This window comes from Lacerta agilis, chromosome 9 (assembly GCF_009819535.1).
Source record: "Lacerta agilis isolate rLacAgi1 chromosome 9, rLacAgi1.pri, whole genome shotgun sequence".
NCBI classification, from domain to species: domain Eukaryota; kingdom Metazoa; phylum Chordata; class Lepidosauria; order Squamata; family Lacertidae; genus Lacerta; species Lacerta agilis.
Genome location: NC_046320.1, coordinates 13,393,245 through 13,412,095, shown reverse-complemented (window position 1 = coordinate 13,412,095; position 18,851 = coordinate 13,393,245). Strand labels below are relative to the sequence as shown.

The 18,851-nt window shown below is 41.0% G+C and overlaps 1 protein-coding gene across 8 annotated transcripts in view; it reads right to left on the bottom strand.

Moving 5' to 3' along the window:
• SLIT2 (slit guidance ligand 2) overlaps positions 1–18,851 on the bottom strand; it is a 226,834-nt gene that overhangs the window by 20,151 nt on the left and 187,832 nt on the right. For all 8 annotated transcript variants that reach the window (XM_033161243.1, XM_033161248.1, XM_033161244.1 and 5 more), the window contains 7 exons: positions 17,664–17,735; positions 17,425–17,496; positions 15,452–15,523; positions 14,188–14,351; positions 11,196–11,320; positions 10,489–10,586; positions 8,474–8,613 (listed from right to left, as the gene is read on the bottom strand). In XM_033161243.1, coding sequence (XP_033017134.1) covers positions 8,474–8,613; positions 10,489–10,586; positions 11,196–11,320; positions 14,188–14,351; positions 15,452–15,523; positions 17,425–17,496; positions 17,664–17,735 — 743 coding nt within the window. The remainder of the gene's footprint in view (positions 1–8,473; positions 8,614–10,488; positions 10,587–11,195; positions 11,321–14,187; positions 14,352–15,451; positions 15,524–17,424; positions 17,497–17,663; positions 17,736–18,851) is intronic.

Genomic DNA, 18,851 nt, shown 5'->3' with positions numbered 1-18,851 from the left:
AAACATAAATTAGGCTATGGCCATGGCTCTTTCAGTGGGTCTTTGTGCAACCAAGGTATGGTCTAGCAATAGTTCTCCTCACTGCCTCTGCTTCTCCCTTTCAGCCAAACTATTGACTTGTACAGAAAAAAGGTAAGGGTTAGTAATGAATAAGAAATGAACATCTGCCTCTGGCCCCCAACCATTGTCTCCAAGGGCAAGCATGCTCTCCAATCAATGGTTTCTGTTCCATCTTACTTATGCTTCTTGTAATCACCCTTCACTGTTTCTTCCTCTTTGCTATTTTTTTTATTCCAAAATGCCTTTCCAACTCCAGTCTTTATGCCTTGGTGTCCACCTGATAGCCATATGCAGCCACTATGACTACACTTAAGGAATCCTGCTCTACGTGGTTACAATGAACCAATCATTCCTGGAGAAAACTTTGACACCCCCACCCCCACTGTTTTTTTTTTTATAAAATAAAATTTCATATATCCCAAAAACCAATTAAGTCTTCTAGTTGTAATCTTCTGCATCACCACAAACACTATTGTTAAGGACACTGTGGGCCTCTCTAAATAGTTCTCTGTGCACAAGAGAGTTAAATATTTTCTTCAAGAGCAGCCCCCATGTCACATACCAATCCTATTTTGAAAATGAGAGAGTTTCATCTTGAGTTTCTGGTGTGACGTGTCTGTTGTTCAAAGTGGGGGTATGTAAGACACACAGAGAAGGTCTCTGAAGCACTTAAAGCAGCTCTTGAAATTTGTCTGTGGTCCTCAGCCACTGATCTAAATTACATTTTAGGCAGCAGTAGCATGAGTGTGGTTTTGCCTTGGTATAGGCAGATAGATCAATGAAGCAAAAACAAATTCATGGGCATTGTGTTTTGTTACACTGCTCACAGCAGCCCAGCCAGCTTGCAGTGGTTTGGAAGAAAGACAATTTTCAGTAATCTATCTCCACTCCTTACACACACAGATAGGAGGAGTGTGTGAGAAAAGAGTGTGTAAAGGGAGAGAGAATGAATCTGCCAGATGATATCAACTTGAACTTTGGAGGCCGGTGTCATTAATGAACACCCTGATCTACACGTTTTTAAAGCGCCAATCTTTCCTGGCCCCAAATCAGGTGATATTAAACCAGCAAGTTGAATCCAAACAACATGGAAATGGCAATCTGCTGAGTAATCCTAATAACTCTTGAGGGAATTGCCATGGGGAAGTGGTAATCTCCCTATAATGACTGCTGTAACCTCTTACACAGTACTTAAATATGGTTTTGTGGGGTTTTTTGTTTTGTTTTTACATTTTCACTGCTTTATTATTAATGAAATCTACCTTGCCCTGGGAAGACAGTATGTAAATATTTATATATTAGTTTATTAAAGATAGCCAGAGGTTAGACAACACCTAAGAAATGATATCTGATACAATATTTAGCTTTTATATAGCACAACTAAAGATTTCCCATATGTTATATCAGTAATCTTTACAACATGCCTGTAAGGTAGGAATTATTTCCGCATATCAAATCAAGTCAAGTTTATTTCCTACGTGATCTAAAACGCAGATCTCCACAATTAAGTTGTAGTACTGAGACTGAGAGAGATAGGGGCTTTCTTAAAACTTTTTATCCATCACATTTTCTTATCCCTGGCTGGGTATTTAGTTTAACAATCCATTAATACATTACTTAAGAAAGGAAACAGGCACGCACATACTCGCTACACATTCTCGGATAGAAAACAGCCTTTTGGTCAAACTTGTGAAAAGTCCTAGAAATTGTTTCAGTAGAGGAAACTAAAGTGAAATTTAGACACACACACAAAAAAAGCCCACCCTACTTCTCTTGATATTAGAATCCTATGAATGATGAAATATTAATGAACTCAAAATTAATAATTTAAGTTGCATTGTCAAAGTGGCAAATTTCAGTACATCTTTTCAGTAGGATGAACACAAAACTGTTTAATTTTAAACAGTTTGTTCTGGAATATAAAGATCTGCAGAGCGACCTTTGACCAACATATGATTAAACTTAATGAAAGCACTTTTGGATGAGTGTGCTAAGTATCTTTTGATGGCCGTTTCAGTGGCTGAAACCCATATAAGGAAGCTGAAGTACTGTAAAAGGGAAGAGAGAAACCAAGGCAATGAAATAGGCTTAAAAGGCAACTAACCTTTCTCCACTTCATTCAGATTAGCAGCTTGCGGTAACAAAGACAGAAGAGACAAAGAGACTTTTACATTGTACTGAAACGGCATAGCACAAATAAAATAATGCACAACTAACAGCAGTAGGAAAGCTAAACTGATGCAGCAAAAAGTGAAGACAGCTTTTCATTTTTTTATCAGCTACACAACAAAACACACAAAAGAGGTATGTGCTGCCGCCGCCGCCAGCATAGAAAGACCTTTGTTTGACCAAAGATACATGATATGATCTTAATGGCAGGTGATAATGAGCAGCAAGAAAAAATGACTAGATAATCTATTCTACAGAATGCACACTTAATGATCCCAACATTCAAAAGATTGCAGAGCACAAATGTGAATATGTTAAGAAAGCCAGACAAGAGTTTAAAGTGTAAATAATGTTACAAAGGTTTCATTTCCAAAGGTTTCATCTGTTCTCATCCTATATATATATACCGTATATTTATGGCTTCACTGCTGTGTTGATATTGTCTCTAGCATTATTCTTCATAGCAATGAAATAGCTGTTGGAAATAAAGGAGAACTATACTTCTCCATCCTACACCATCTGCTAGTTAAAGATGATGGGTGTTGGGTTGGGGTTTTGTGTGTTTTTTTTTAACCCTTTAGGACACACATAACATTTTATTTGACGTTTCATTTGGAACATTTTGTCAAAGCTTTGTGCATTCCCCTCTAGAGGGCACTGGTGTTTTCCACAAACAAAACTGGAGCCAGCTAAAATAGGAATACAAGGATTGGCTAATAATGTGTTTAAATGTTTATTTATTATACTAAATTCCCATCCCATGTGGAGCCCCAGTGACCCTCCATTGAAGGGTCTGACTAGATTCACACCTGCTCAGATTCAGCAACCCCATAGCATCGGGTGCTTCCAGCCTCATTTGCTAGGTCCCAAAAGTCACTGCCTATATGCAGTTTTATTTCCAGCTACAGTTTGTTGTGCAGAAATCGGGTTCTCAAATGAGAGCACGTGTTGCGGTGGGGGCTAGAAGACACCCCTTGTTGCTGGGCGGATTGGCTAGCTGGCCACAGCTTCTATTGGGCCCCTGTGAGTTGCCAAGCAGAACTTAATGTATCAATTTGATGATGGACAGCCCAGCATCCTATATAGTGTCCTGTAAGAAGGAGGATCCTTCTCTTGGCTGTTTGCTTCGGATCACCCACCCTCCCTCCCTTTATTTAGGCCTCTGCTCTTGACCTTGCAACTGCCTGTCATGGGGTCGTCTGCTTTGGGGCAGGGGCCCAGTAGGAATTTGTCCATTTGGCTGATTGGCTGTTGCCATCTGGTTTTGCCTACTGCAGTAGCAACTAGTCACAACTTGTAAGGTTGGCGGTTAGGCATTGGTTCCTGTGTTGGTACTGGAGGGGTGGGTCCACCCCTTCCAGAATGATGATGTGCAGGGAATTCCGTTAAAGGAATCCAGGGACTCAAGATGCTTTTGTCCGAACCCCCGGTCGGGGGACAGGGCCACGCAAGAGCCCCTGGGACCCCTGGGGAGGGGGAGGCACTGCTTCACCCGGCCTCCTTAACTCTCCCCAGGTGGCATTCTCCCATGCTGACAGAAGGTCAGCTCTGTCCCGGCGGACAGCTAGTCTGAACCAATGCCTACGCAACCACTCACATAATTTGTATTTTAATAAAGTTGTGGCCTAAATTATTGCCAAAAACCCAAACAAATATGATGTGTCAGGTGTGAGTTACTGGGGGGTGTCTTGGGGACCTCAACACGCAATGCTAAGAGTCTCTATTACAGAGGTTTAAAAGAGAAGTAGGTAATCCTGAATCTATTAAAAGAAGAGGAAGTGCAGCTTTTAAAACACCGCAAATGTAAAAAAAACAAAAAAAAGCAAGAAACCAAAAACTAAAACCCAATGGTTCTAAACATGTTTAGTCAGAATCTCCTTTCTTGTTACTTCAAGCCTATATATATATAATATTATATAAGCATACAATGATATATAAGCATACAGAATAAGGCAAAGGTGAGATTATATATGTTCCCTTTAGGTAGTCTCCCCACAGTTCGGGTCCTACTCTTCAGAGCAGGAGAAAACAAGTTTGCTCTTATCTTCCATGTGACAGCCCTTTAGATATTTGAAGATGGCTCTCATATCTCCTCTCAGTCTCCTCTTTTCCAGGCTAAACAGCTCCTACAACCGCTCCTCATAAGGCTTGGTTTCCAGACCCTTGAGCCTGCCCCTCCATTGACCAAGGGTATTCCATTAAAGGAATCTGGGGCCTGGATCTTGTCCGAAGTCCACTTCAGGGGCTAGGGCCATGCCAGGCCTCTGAAGTGGACACCAGGGGAGATGCAGGCGGGTTCCCCCGAAGCAGCGCCCCTTTGGGTGGTTTACCCTTACAGACTTCCTGCAAAGGGGGCAGGAGTCCGATATAGCCTGCGCCAATGCCTAAACGAATACCGCTCACATTTCGTGTAATCAATAAAGTTGCGGCCAAAATTTGCCCAATAACTTTAAACTAAAACCTGCGCCTGTGTGAACTTCTTTGTTCTAATGGGGGTTGGCTTGAGGGTCTTGACACGCAACCGCTCCTCATAAGGCTTGGTTTCCAGACCCTTGATCATCTTGGTTGGGGAACGCTTATTCTACATGGGATCACACTCTAACAAAATGGAGCCGGCACTGCTCCTGGAGGTCCAGGTTTGCAGTTACATGCCCAGACTGACATTGGCTCACATAGCACCTGCACTTGCTACTGGAAGACAAGAGACCTGGCCACTTTTATTTCTGCTTTGCTTGTCTCCACGCTGAGTTACAGTTGGGCTGCCCTTTAAGGTAATTCAGACACTTCAGCTGGTGAAAAAATGCGACAGTTCAGTTACTGATTAGCTCAAACCATTTTTGTCAGCGGTGATCATTTTAGGCACACCCAAATGATGTGTGATTGCCGGTGTGTGGATCCGTTTGGACCCAGAAGAGGGAAGGAGCCAGTGTGGTGTAGTGGTTAAGAGTAGTAGACTCGTAATCTGGGGAACCGGGTTCGCTTCCCCGCTCCTCCACATGCAGCTGCTGGGTGACCTTGGGCTAGTCACACTTCTCTGAAGTCTCTCAGCCCCACTCACCTCACAGTTTGTTGTGGGGGAGGAAGGGAAAGGAGAATGTTAGCCGCATTGAGACTCCTTCAGGTAGTGAAAAGCGGGATATCAGATCCAATCCAAATCCAAGGACACGGGTGAAACAGAGTGGGGGCTGGGAACGGAAACCCCACGCAAAATGGCCGTCAACTGTACCTATTTCAAAACAGCTACACTGGAAACCAATACATTTCTGGGCTCAGAATGTATTTTATTATCCCAGAGGATACCTTCTCCCATATGAGTTCCCTTCTCGCTAAGAAATCTTAATGAGACCCTGTTAAAGATTGCATCACATGTGAAGGCTGACTTATCTTCCACAGGAAGCAAGGCCTTTTCTGCTGCGGCCCCAGAATGTTGAAACCCCCTTCCATGTGAGATTTGAATGATTCCCTCTTTGTTAAAACTTTTCTGTTTTGCCCTTAGAGGTGATATATAACCATAGTTGCTTTTATGTTTATGTGTCTGGTTTTTTTTTTTGCCTTTATTTGATGTTTTAGCCTTTGTATGCCATTTTGATCATTTTTATTTCAAATAAAAAAGAATTTAAATAAATAAAATAAATGTCCAGTTTAAAATCTGACCCCTATCTCTGAAATGAAACAAATGACGACATTAAAGAAGAAAAAAAAGATATCTGAGTCAATAACCAGCAACCTAACTACGTGAAATATCAGTTTGCTTTGCTGCTCTGAGCTGAGAGTATATGTGTGGATAAAGACCAGGAATTAATTCCTGGAATTCTGCTTGCCTTGCAAACACTACTGAAAGGAGTGCATGGGTGTAGGGCGGGGGGGGGGGATGGGAGGCAGCTTGCTCCCCTGATCAAGTAAAAAAATAGAAATATTTGTTTAACTAACTGACCAACCACTTCGGTCCTGCCCTCCCTAACATAGTCCTGCCCCCCCCCAAATCCAGGCTACGCCCATGAAGACCAGAGATAAGGCCCTACACCTAACAAACCCAAACTAGATCTCAGAATATGCAGTTATGGTAACAAGCAAGCAGTTCAATAACTTCATATATTGCTGAGTTATAAATCCTTCCATCTTGACTAATTACTGATTAAAAAAGAAACCTGTCCATTCCTCGTGCCCCATTGATTTCCCATATGTATACACAGAGAGAAACTCAAAAAAAGGAGAAGTCACCAAAACAAAGATAAGACACAAAACCCAGTTTCAAATCACCATGACGAGCAAAACCTCAGTGCTTCATTTCAATATGAAACTAACCAGATTATCCATGTCTCTGAAATCTGTGAAACGCTGTAATTGAAAACTGACCTTTGGTTTGAATCTTGAAAACATTTTTGCTCTGAGCCACTGCAACTACGTCAGCAAAAAGGAGCCCAAATATCAGTTTGTATAACCCATTTTTATGTGAGCTGGCAATTCAAATGAGTCAAGAGACCTCTGTGGCTCAGTGCTGACTTTATCATCTCTCTCTTTTTATCAGTAGCATAAATAATAATAATAATAATAACAACAACAGTGGTGCCCTGCTAAACGAATGCCTCGCTAGACGAAAAACTCGCTAGACGAACGGCATTCGTCTAGCGGAAGCTGCCCCGCAAGACGAAAAAGTCAATGGGGCTGCTTCGCAAGACGAATTTTTTTTTAGCGCGAAAACCTCTGTGCTCCATTGCCACTACGCTAGACGAAAAATTCGCTCTACGAAAAAACTCGTAGAACGAATTGTTTTCGTCTAGCGGGGCACCACTGTAATAATGATTAATAATAATAATAATAATAATAATAATAATAATAATAATAATAATAATAAATGCCTTTCAGAGGTGTGGCTAGCTACTTCTGTTTCACAATACTATATAATCCTATTTTGGCATTCAAGCAATATGTTTGTGGGGACTGTAGTAGGGGTACAAGTGAGTGAGTGTGAAGGGCCTATCTCAAATGTCACCATCCCATGAGAGCTGCCCAAACCTTGTTGCATTGAAAGCATGGAAATCGGAGGAGCTCCTAAGCATGTTCAGACGGACACACTTAGGAGTGTCTGAGCCCAGCCATGAAATCTGGATCCATCCTGGAACTACTGAAGGACAGGGCAATCAAAACATTACCAACGCTTTCTCATATCTTCCTTCTATGAAGACTCGACAGACTTGGAGCCTTTTCTAGCTATCGTGACCCATGCGGAGGTGGTTAATCTGCCACTCACATAAAATACCAGAACGTTCTTACTACGCATGAGAAAACTGATCTCCGGCATTCATGCTTATTGAGAAAATGACAGACTTTGTTTCAGTACTGACCTAGTTATCCATGCTTTGCTGTTTCAATCACTGTCAAGTACGGCGCATATTGAAATGAAAAATGACATTTGCCTCTTTTTGTAGCCCCCCCTCCCCCGACACACAAGCACACAATCTAGTACATGAATTACTTTTTTAAAATATATACATGTGAGGGGGGTATATGTGTACCCACACACAGGGAGCAAAATTAGTTCAAGACCTGAGAATCCATTTCTAAATGATTCCATGTTCCTGTTTCAAACTGGACTTCTACAGCCTTGGTAAATTAATATAATATGGTTTAGTTAGGTTGGACCAATAGCTTTCTGGGTTAAATCGGGAAGATATAGTGGGGTGGGTGGGTGAATTCTTAGAAATGCAAATAAATATTACCTATCATCTATCTCCCCCAATACACCAGATCTCCATATATGACTTTCATTTCCACTTTCAAAACAGCATCCTCTTCCTACCTTCAAACTATAACATAATTTTAACTTGTGAAAGTTTCAAAAAGTGTTTGCAGTTTGGTGAAAAGAGAATTGCATGGGCGAAAGGAAAACTATGGAGGTGCAGTTATGTGACAGACAGAATACAGAAAAACGGTTCTTCTGGATTCCAGCAATTTCTGGGACATAACTATTTAGCAATTTTTGTGCAATATCAATTGCAGTGTGTTCAGTCAGGGAATAATGAAAAATGGAATGCTCTGCTCCTTATTTCAGTTTTCTGCTTTTCCAGGCTCTACATTTTCTGTTATCAAGCAATGCTTGTAAGAATGCCAAGATCAGCTAAACAAAAGGCTAAACGAACAGACTCCTAAAAGATACTGCAAAGTCAAGCAAACTAGAATAAAAGTGATTCAAACGCATTAGCGTGCTAAATGCTGTTAAGAGTATTATTTTCCTTTTCCCTACCTGTGTACTCGGGAGGACACAGGCAAGTGTAGTTGTTAATTCCGTCAACACAGGTTGAGTTATTTTCACAATCATTATCTTCACAATCATCGACATTCACTTCACAGTTTTCACCTTCGAATCCATCTGCACAGGCACACCTGTAAATGAGAAAACTTTTCAGACAAATGCTCATGTGAAAAGACGATGCTGGGCTAATGGACCTTTGACCTGATCCCCCAGGACTGATATGTTCTTACATAAATAAAAGGATTCCTTATTCACACCGTGAGAATCTAAACTGTACTTCTTATTGCCCTTTGATGTCTCTCAGCATCATTTTTATACCACTGACAGCTAAAAACTGGGGAATTACTGAAAATTGGAAGGTAACTTTGTTGTTGTTGTTTAGTCGTGTCCGACTCTTCGTGACCCCATGGACCAGAGCACGCCAGGCACTCCTGTCTTCCACTGCCTCCCGCAGTTTGGTCAGACTCATGTTGGTAGCTTCGAGAACACTGTCCAACCATCTCGTCCTCTGTCGTCCCCTTCTCCTTGTGCCCTCCAAATTTCCCAACATCAGGGTCTTTTCCAGGGAGTCTTCTCTTCTCATGAGGTGGCCAAAATATTGGAGCCTCAACTTCAGGATCTGTCCTTCCAGTGAGCACTCAGGGCTGATTTCCTTCAGAATGGATAGGTTTGATCTTCTTGCAGTCCATGGGACTCTCAAGAGTCTCCTCCAGCACCATAATTCAAAAGCATCAATTCTTTGGGGATCAGCCTTCTTTATGGTCCAGCTCTCACTTCCATACATCACTACTGGGAAAACCATAGCTTTAACTATACGGACCTTTGTCGGCAAGGTGATGTCTTTGTCGGCAAGGTGAAGTGAAGGTAATTAGGGAACACTAAGTTAAATGGAAGTTTTGTTTCATTTATTGCAGAAGCAATACTAGAATTGGTTCTGAACTGGTACTTTATTCATGTGCGTATGTATTTCAAACGTGGTAGCATGTTATGGAATGAATACATATAAACACACAGACAAGAGGGTGTGTGTGCTGAAAACTCACTACTTAAGGAATTTAGCTTCTTTGGGGAATAAATTGTATTTAAATTTATTTATTCCTGGTTTGTATTGTGTGCTGGTGACAATATGCATTCATGGAGAACAATATGGTAAGCTGATACTCTGGATACACTTACTAACTTTCCCTGCGTAAGTCCCACCAAATCAACGTGTTCTGAAGTGCTTCTTGCTCATTTTAGTCCTTTGAAGCTGTGATTAAATGTTAATTTACCATGATATTAAAATGCATCAGATTAATTTCAAACAGAAAGCACTCTAACCTTTGGTCAAAATTCGGATGTAAAATTAAAGATAATTTCTTAATGAAAAGCAGGAATCAAGAAGGTTTTTAACTAGATAGAAGAATGGATCAGCATTCTTATTTGAAATTATTGGATCCATTTATTAAAGAACTCTATTTCATAATTCATGGAATACATCTCGGGTAATTGTAGTGTGTGATTAAATAACTCTAGATTAAAAATGCTCACAGCATGTTTATCCACTGGCGTGCTGATTTGGCAATGAATCATTAATTTCCTGTTTCACTGGGATTTACATCTGATCATTTACAGGCTGTCTGTGGATATAATGCACAGAACAACAGCTGAATTGAGAGTCTTTCCAGCAGGGATCTAGCTAGCAATTAATTAGCATAACAGAGTCAACACCATGTTGTCTTGCCCTGTTATGCCTTGACTAATAACAACGTATTTAAAAGGAAAAAACTTAACAGAGAACATTAAGCTCATTGATGTTACTTTGTTTCCTGAAGCCTTAGAAGAACCACCATTGTGGGTTTGTGCTTTTGTGCTTATTAATTGTCCTCACTTCTAATTACTTTGTGGGATCAAAGATTAATAACAGCACACACAGACTTTTGTGTGCGAGTGCTTGGGTTCCGCTAGTCTGACTAGTCTTTCAAAAGCAACAGGCTTCTCTTCTGTGTTTCCAGACAAAAACCTACCAAAATCCATCCTTTTCACCTTCTTTTAAGTGACACGTCCCTCCTTGTTTACAAGGGTTGCTAATGCAGGCATGAATTGGAACATCACAGTCCTGGCCCTAGAAATAGAACAGCAAAGTTGTAAGATTGCACAGAGGGAAGGCAAATTGGTTTATTCTTTTAAAATAACACAGTTATATACAGTTTGCCGATAGGAAGGTCGCCGGTTCGAATCCATGCAACAGGGTGAGCTCCCAGTTTCTGCCAACCTAGCGGTTCAAAAGCACACCAGTACAAGTAGATAAATAGGTACTACTGCGGTGGGAAGGTAAAAAGTGTTTCTATGCGTTCTGGCACTCGTCATGGTCCTCCATGTGCCAGTAGCAGTTTAGTCATGCTGGCCACATGACCTGGAAAGCTGTCTGTGGACAAACATCAGTTCCCTTGCTCTGAAAGCGAGATGAGCACCGCAACCCCATAGTCGCCTTTGACTGGACTGAACTGTCCAGGGGTCCTTTACCTTATACATTTCTCCACCTTGCTGTTAATCTTGCTTCTCCCACTCTCCAAAACCCAATGGCAGAGCATGTGTTTAGCCCATCGGATGGAAGTTCAATCTGTGATCCCACAGTACTAGGCTACATGGACAAATGGCATGGCTTAACCTGAAAGATGGGTTCCCAATATAATAAAATATAATAAAAATGACCTTCATATGTTCTCCATACCTTGAAGCCATAGGGACAGGAGCATCTGTAGAAATCGACAGGGTCGTTATTACAAGTTCCATCATTTTTGCATGGGTTTGATAAGCAGGGACTACATTTGGACAGAATACTGACATCCACAGGACCTTCAAGGGAACACAAATTCACAGTCAGACACAAGCCTGTCATATTTGTTATCAAATACCTTTTCAACCAGGGTGGGTCTGGCTAGATCTGTACTAGCCAACCATTCAACACTTTTATGCAATATGCTGGCTGTGGACATGTAGCCCAGGCTACTCCCAGCTGCTAGCTGAGCAACCTACCAAGAAAAAGCTGCACAATGAACAAAATGGTTCATTGAAACTGGACTTGTGGAGGACAATGGCTACTAGTCATTCTGGTTATATTACCTCCAGAAGCCCAAATTATGTGGGTCTTCCCACTCAAAGGAAGGAGATCACGTGACTTCATTTGCTACAAGCATTCACCCTTCCACTACCTACAGGAATTCAGTTTTTGAACCTGGTAAGTTTTTGACCCAGACTCTAGTCCTTATTGCCACAAATGAAGAAGAAAAAACATCAGAAGATGGAGGACTCAACAGAAGGAAGACGATATCAAGGCAATAACCATATTTAAGGGTAGGCGCAGTAGAGGAAGATACCAAGAAATCAGAAGATCAGAAAACAGAAGTCAAGGAATGAGAAGGCTTGTCAATATCAATACTGACGCTTCCACATTTAATGAAAGGCAGGGCAGGTAAGTAAACTGTCAAAGTCACAGAGGATATTGAAGGATACAACAAGATGGTAACAATTACAATTCTAACACGGTATATAAAACTTGTGGAGGTATAATGGCTTAACTGACACTGAAATGAGAATACATAATATATATTGGTGAAAAGGGGGTTTTCTATAGTTGTTTCCTAAAGGACTCTAAGCTCCTTAATGGGTTAATGAATAACTGTTGATTTGTTTTTTACTCTGTGCTGAGAGTGAACCTTTGATCATGTGGTGAAGGTATTGAATTGCAAATCTCCACTTGGATAGCCTTTAGTCCTTGTCTCTCAAAACTCCAAGGAGTGAGGATGAAAATACAGCTCCCCTGAAGGGAGAGAAACAGCCTAAGGCCAATGGAGGAGAGAGAGACTTCTGCTTCTAGATCTGTTTGAATTATTTCCTATTTTCTAAGATGTTAGCCTGTGCCGGGATAGCACAATACATTGTATGTATATTTCGGTTGTATCTTTAATGCTTATATTCTGTTTTTCAAGAGTTCTGCCAGTAAAACTTTGACTAGTATTATTATAGGGCTGGACAATGATTTCTTCCAAAAGGAATCAGTTCTTTTTGCTTCCAGTCACTTCAAACTGTGCAATATTAATATCTGCAATAACCCCCCCCCAAAAAAAAAGATTTCAAGGAAAGAAACAACTATCTGACTTTTAGAAGACATCTTAAGGCAGCCCTGTATAGTGAATTTTTAAATGTTTGATGTTTTACAGTGGTTTTATAATTTGTTGGAAGGTGCCCAGAGTGGTTGGGGCAACCTACAGTAGTCAGATGGATGGCATATAAATTAAGCAGAGGTTGGATGCCCATCTGTGAAGGATGTTTTAGCTGAGATTCCTGCATTGCAGGGGGCTGGACTAGATGACCCTTGGGTCCCTTCCAACTCTATGATTCTATGAGAAATAAAATCATCATCATGATTTAAAAGACCCGAAGGTTGTTTAGGATGCCAAAATGTCATTATGCCATAGCACGTAAAAAGGAATCACTCACAAATGACATCCAAGCAAAGTGGGAAGAAACGGACAACATGCATGTCTCTGGGGAAAACGTTTGCTTGAGAAACATGTAGGGAAGGTCCGAAGGTCCTGGCTTAAACGGAAATTCAATCCGGGGCACTTTACAGTCTTACCTGGTATCAGAAAACCACAAGGCCCTGGTATCTCTAGAAGGAGGGTGTGGATTGTGAAATGCCAAAAGCAAAACATTGAAAATCTATTAGATGCGACAGCCCCAAAGGAAGAATGTATATGGGAATGGGGCGAATGCTCTAGGGGACATTATCTACGGAAATAAGCTCTTCGACAGCGGTATTTCTAATGAAGTAGAACTGCGTATTTCAGAAGGGAATTTAGCAAATGTTCTTTACATTGGTTGTTTTATTTTTAATTCTGCTTTGCTGTACATTGCTATCTTTGAGCCCACGTTTTATCACTGTCAATACTGGGCTTGTACACAAGCCCAAAGAAGAGGCAGCTACCCCCCGTACCCCGTACCCCGACGAGTTCTAGCACTTGTAGTCATAGCAAGAAACAAGTTGCACTAAGATCAGGCTATTAAAAGTTTTATTTTCCTAAAGACAGCGATTCTATTGGGCACTGGCTTCTAAAGGTTTTTAAACAAACAAACAAAAATGAAACCAATACGACCGAGACAACCTTCAGAATGGTGACTCTCCAGAAATCTTGAAAATACTACTGGACACATTACATTCTTACTGTATTCTATAATGCTATAAATTCCTCAAACTCTGCTTTCCAGATGTTTTGAGACTACAATTCCCATCATCCCTGACCACTGGTCCTGCTAGCTAGGGATCATGGGACTTGTAGTAGGCCAAAAACATCCGTAGGGCCAAGTTTGAGGAAGCCTGCTATAAACAAACGTTTGTAGCTACATGTGTAATTCAGGTGCACTCAACAGATAACTGTAATTGACTGCAGCTTTTTGTTGAGTGTACACATTGGCAAACCCAGATTTGCATCCCCGTTATACACGAAATGGTCCTAGGTCATTCAGGGAGAATGAAGTACACATCAGCAATACTTTTTCTAATGTGTTCCAAGATATTGAGCATTTTTAACACTTTGGATAAGAGCAGGAAATGTCTCCCTTATGGTTATATGAAACTGAGAGCATATTATATTGAAGGAAATTATTTTTTCTATTCTAGGATGCTGAAATATAAGCATTTTGGAGAGGGGGGGAAAACATACCTTGACAAGTGAATTTTTTAGATGGAGTGGTGAGAAGCAGTTTGTCAGCCATTTCCCCAGGTCCAGCACATCGGGCTATGCCTGGCTCTTTGTATTCGGACTTTACCCAATCAGATAGCCACTGCATATTACAGTCACAATGAAGTGGATTTGCTCCAATTGCACTGTAGGGAAAAAACAAACAAACCCCAAACAGCATTTCACATGATGTCTCTCACAGAGCTCTTCCTATCATGAAAATGTAATGGAAAATACTCGGCATGCTGCTGCATTAACTTACTAAAAGGTTACAGTAAAGAGACCATGAAGCTTCAGCTTCAAAATGGCTCCGAAGGGAAACATTGGGAAGAAATGCATTATAAAATTAACAACCCATTATAAACAATTCATTATCAAAGGGTTAAGGAAGGGGGAATCTTTAAGAGATAATCGGCAACTGAGAGGGGCTGCTGCTTAGTGCCTCTTGTGTTGGCAAGTTTCCTCTGTGTTGCAAACAAATGCTTTCCACTTATTTATTTATTTTAACTTTCAGCACCCTTAACTAACCATAGTTTCCAGGGGGTTTTCAACCCAAACATTTATACTCTTAGCCCAGTAACAATTTCTTAACACTGAAAGAAGAGGCCAAGATCGATGCTTGCAACAGTGCAGGCTTTAATCAGCGAATAAACAAACCATATTTTGCAAGAAGGCAAAGGAAACAATCAAGAATTTAGCAATAGTTTCCCCTTATCAGCATAATATACAAGACTTGACACATGCAACACAACATTCACTAAGCTGTTGTGGCAGGCTGAGGAAACGTTGAGATGCTTATTCATTTCGCTGCCAATTTTTACAAGGTCTTTTGTGCATTCCCAAACATGAATTCCCTGTCTAAGGAAAGTAATATAAATATTTGTTTGTGGACTATATATACACAGCTGGAAGAATATTGAAGTTCATTAAAATGGTAAAAGAACAGAAGGTAGACATATGTTTACCTACAGCCCATCTTCCATTCCTTACATATCCTTCAAGTCAAATACTTTCTTATGCATGCTTCATACCAGCAAATACATTCTTACAATTAAGACATCCAACCATTGCGTAAGTGCATTGCTAAAAGTGTTATCTGTGTATATTCCAGGTACATGACAACCTGTGCTTCCCTGAACTAGTCTATACACATGTTTAGGATGAGGCTGTTAGTCTCTCTAACAGTGAACAGCCCAATCGCCACATGAATGTAAATATTAACTTATGGACAGGATACGGTACTTACAGATGGGATAATGCTGAAAGATCGTTAAAAGCACCTTCAGGTACAACAGAAATATCATTGCCATGTAGAGACCTATGCAAACGAGAAACAATTATGTGCTTGGAAATAGATGGCAAATAACTTAATAAATGGCATCAATGTGATATATTTCCAGACATCTGCATATATTATCAGTATCAGTTCCTTGTAAGCTTGAAATCCTTTCCAAAATTCACAGTCAACCAAGTCTGTTTTTTTTCTCTCTCTCTCACTCAAACACACACACACACACACTTTTTATTGCTTGTAAGCCACTTTGGATGAGATTTGCCTGGAAAAGAAACATGTAGGTTTTGGAAAATACCACACTTTTCCGTGCATAAGACTAGGGTTGTTGTTTTTTTACTTTAAGGTAAGGTTAAAAATCTGGGGGCATCTTATACACGGATAGTGCATATGCCCATTTTCTAAATCTGGGGTCCCCAAAAGTGGGGGGCGTCTTATACACGAAAATATACGGTAAATCAATAAAAAAGTATTTGGAATCTGAACAGAACATAGACTTACTCTCAGGGGTGTGAACATGTTACAGCTGCCACATCACTACCATAATAAGCAGCCCTGCACCTCGTCATTCCCCATCTCTCATAATGTATTGGCAAAATGTGTGACACGACATCACCCCTTTGAGTATTTCTTCACCCCTACAAGCAGCACCAAAGGAAATGGAAGGGAGAAGATGTGGGGCTGCTGCTTTCAGTGGTGGCCATGCAAATCATTCTAAAATGTTCAAAAGCGTTCCAGTCAAACCAACAGCAAACACGTGAAAATGGAGCTCACCCCGTCGTGGGGATTCGAACCACCAACCTCCTGATCGGCGAGCGAAAGAGGCTCAGTGGTTTAGACCACAGCACCACCCGCGTCCAACAATCCTAGCAGACTACCTAGGAGCCAACAATCCTAGCAGTCTACCTCTAACTGTGGTTTAATTACTACATCAGAAGTTGCTTTAGGTTGATTCCATCAAGGTACCAGAGCAAGTGACTTCTTAGGGAATTATCGTAATTACAAACCAGTAAGACACAGGTGGCACTGTGGTCTAAACCACAGAGCCTAGGGCTTGCCGATCAGAAGGTCGGTGGTTCGAATCCCCGCGACGGGGTGAGCTCCCGTTGCTCGGTCCCAGCTCCTGCCCACCTAGCAGTTTGAAAGCACGTCAAGTGCAAGTAGATAAATAGGAACCGCTTCGGCGGGAAGGTAAACGGCGTTTCTGTGCACCGCTCTGGTTCGCCAGAAGCGGCTTAGTCATGCTAGCCACATGACCCAGAAGTTGTACGCCAGCTCCCTCGGCCAGTAACGCGAGATGAGTGCCACAACCCCAGAGTCGTCCGCCACTGGACCTATAGGTCACGGGTCTCTTTACCTTTTAAGACCCAACTGAGCACTTTAGGTGATGTTTCCCATGGCAGAATCCCACACTTCTCTGGTAATGTATGAGATAATGAAATCATTGGTGGACATGAAGAAGAAGAGGAGGAAGAGGAGGAGGAGAAGAAGAAGAAGAAGAAGAAGAAGAAGAAGAAGAAGAAGAAGAAGAGGAGTTTGGATTTGATGTCCCACTTTATCACTACCCGAAGGAGTCTCAAAGCGGCTAACATTCTCCTTTCCCTTCCTCCACTCTGTGAGGTGAGTGGGGCTGAGAGACTTCAGAGAAGTGTGACTAGCCCAAGGTCACCCAGCAGCTGCATGTGGAGGAGCGGAGACACGAATCCGGTTCCCCAGATTACGAGACTACCGCTCTTAACCACTACACCACACTGGCTCTCATGAGTGGTGGTGGGTCAACCCATACCCCCTAGCTCAAACAGCACTGATAGGGGAATATCTATTGCCATATTTGGCCATTCATACTACTAGAGCCACACTGCTTGATTCAGGTCTCTTCCTCCAACTGGTACACACAAGAAAATGAGTAATAGAACATTACTACTTACAGTAGCCTAAGCGATTTCAAGCCATCAAATGTTCGTGCCGGGATACATCTGAGACGATTGTAGCTCAGAATTCTGAAAGTATACCAAGTAATTAATTTTCAAACGCAGAGCTGTAAACTCCAGTTTACATCTTGATTTCTTCATCATAAACACACAGCCAAAATCCAGATCAACCATCAGCTTTATTAATAAAGATTATATTGCTCTTAAACATGTTTTTGCTACACAAATACACTTACAAAGTAAGCAGCTGAGTCATGTTGCTGAAGCTCTGGTTAGAAAGGGTGCTGATTCTGTTGTTACTTAAATCTCTAAAAAAAATAACAATAAAAATCCAGAAATTCTTTAAGTCATAACACAGATGTTCAAACACCAAATCCCATTAGTAAATGTAGTATTATTAATTCTTATTTAAAATGTCAGTTTATACTGCCACATGCAATGAACCCAGCAAGCATTTTAACTTAAGTAGGACTAAAGACAACAAAATGAGAATGCCAATATTACAAGAAGAAACCCAAATAATATCCAGAACTAGATCCTTCAGATATGAACATATTGCTAATACTTCGCTTTGTGAAATAAAACTTGTAACAACATGGTGTATCTGAACAAGTGATTTCCTGAGTGATAATAAATGCACCCCTTTGAAGCAAAACGGGTATGGATGCAACATTTATTAACTGGTATGCTTTTACATTTAAAGTATTAACCAGAAAAAAATAGGTGCTACTAGAAAACATACTTTTGAAAAATGCAAACACATTTTGATTGTGTTTATACATGATGCAATTTAGTAAACTTGCTTCTAAGTTTGAAATTTTCCAGAAGATTAACTTGGAAAATTGCCCTTAAAGCTGAATTTACCTACTAAAAAATCCAGCAAGCTGCTCAGAAATGCTCTACTAAAGATGGTATGTGCTGCCGCTAATTCCTCCGGCTCTTTCACTGCAATGCCATCTACTGCTGTGTAACCCTGTTCCAAGCAAACCATTCCAATTTCTCTCTGCAATTGAATATACTTGTATAATGCCTTTACACTCTCTAATACTGTGTGCTATCCATATAATAAACAACTACATCCAGCATATTCCATGGTGCATATTTTTGGAGTGTATAGTAAGGTACAGTTGTTACCTTGGATCCCAAATGCCTAGGTACTCGGACGTTTTGGCTCCCAAATGCCGCAAACTCAGAAGTGAGTGTTTGCAAATGTTCTTTGGAACCCGAACAGGGCTCCAACAGGGCTTCCGTGGCTTCCTGCAGCCAATCAGAAGCTGCACTTTGGTTTCCGAACGTTTTGGAAGTCGAACGGACTTCCGGAACAGATTCCGTTCGACTTCCAAGGTACGGCTGTATTCAGTCTGCATACTTTCTAATGAATTATGCTGTGATCAGTGGACTAAATATAAACTATTTCTAAAATG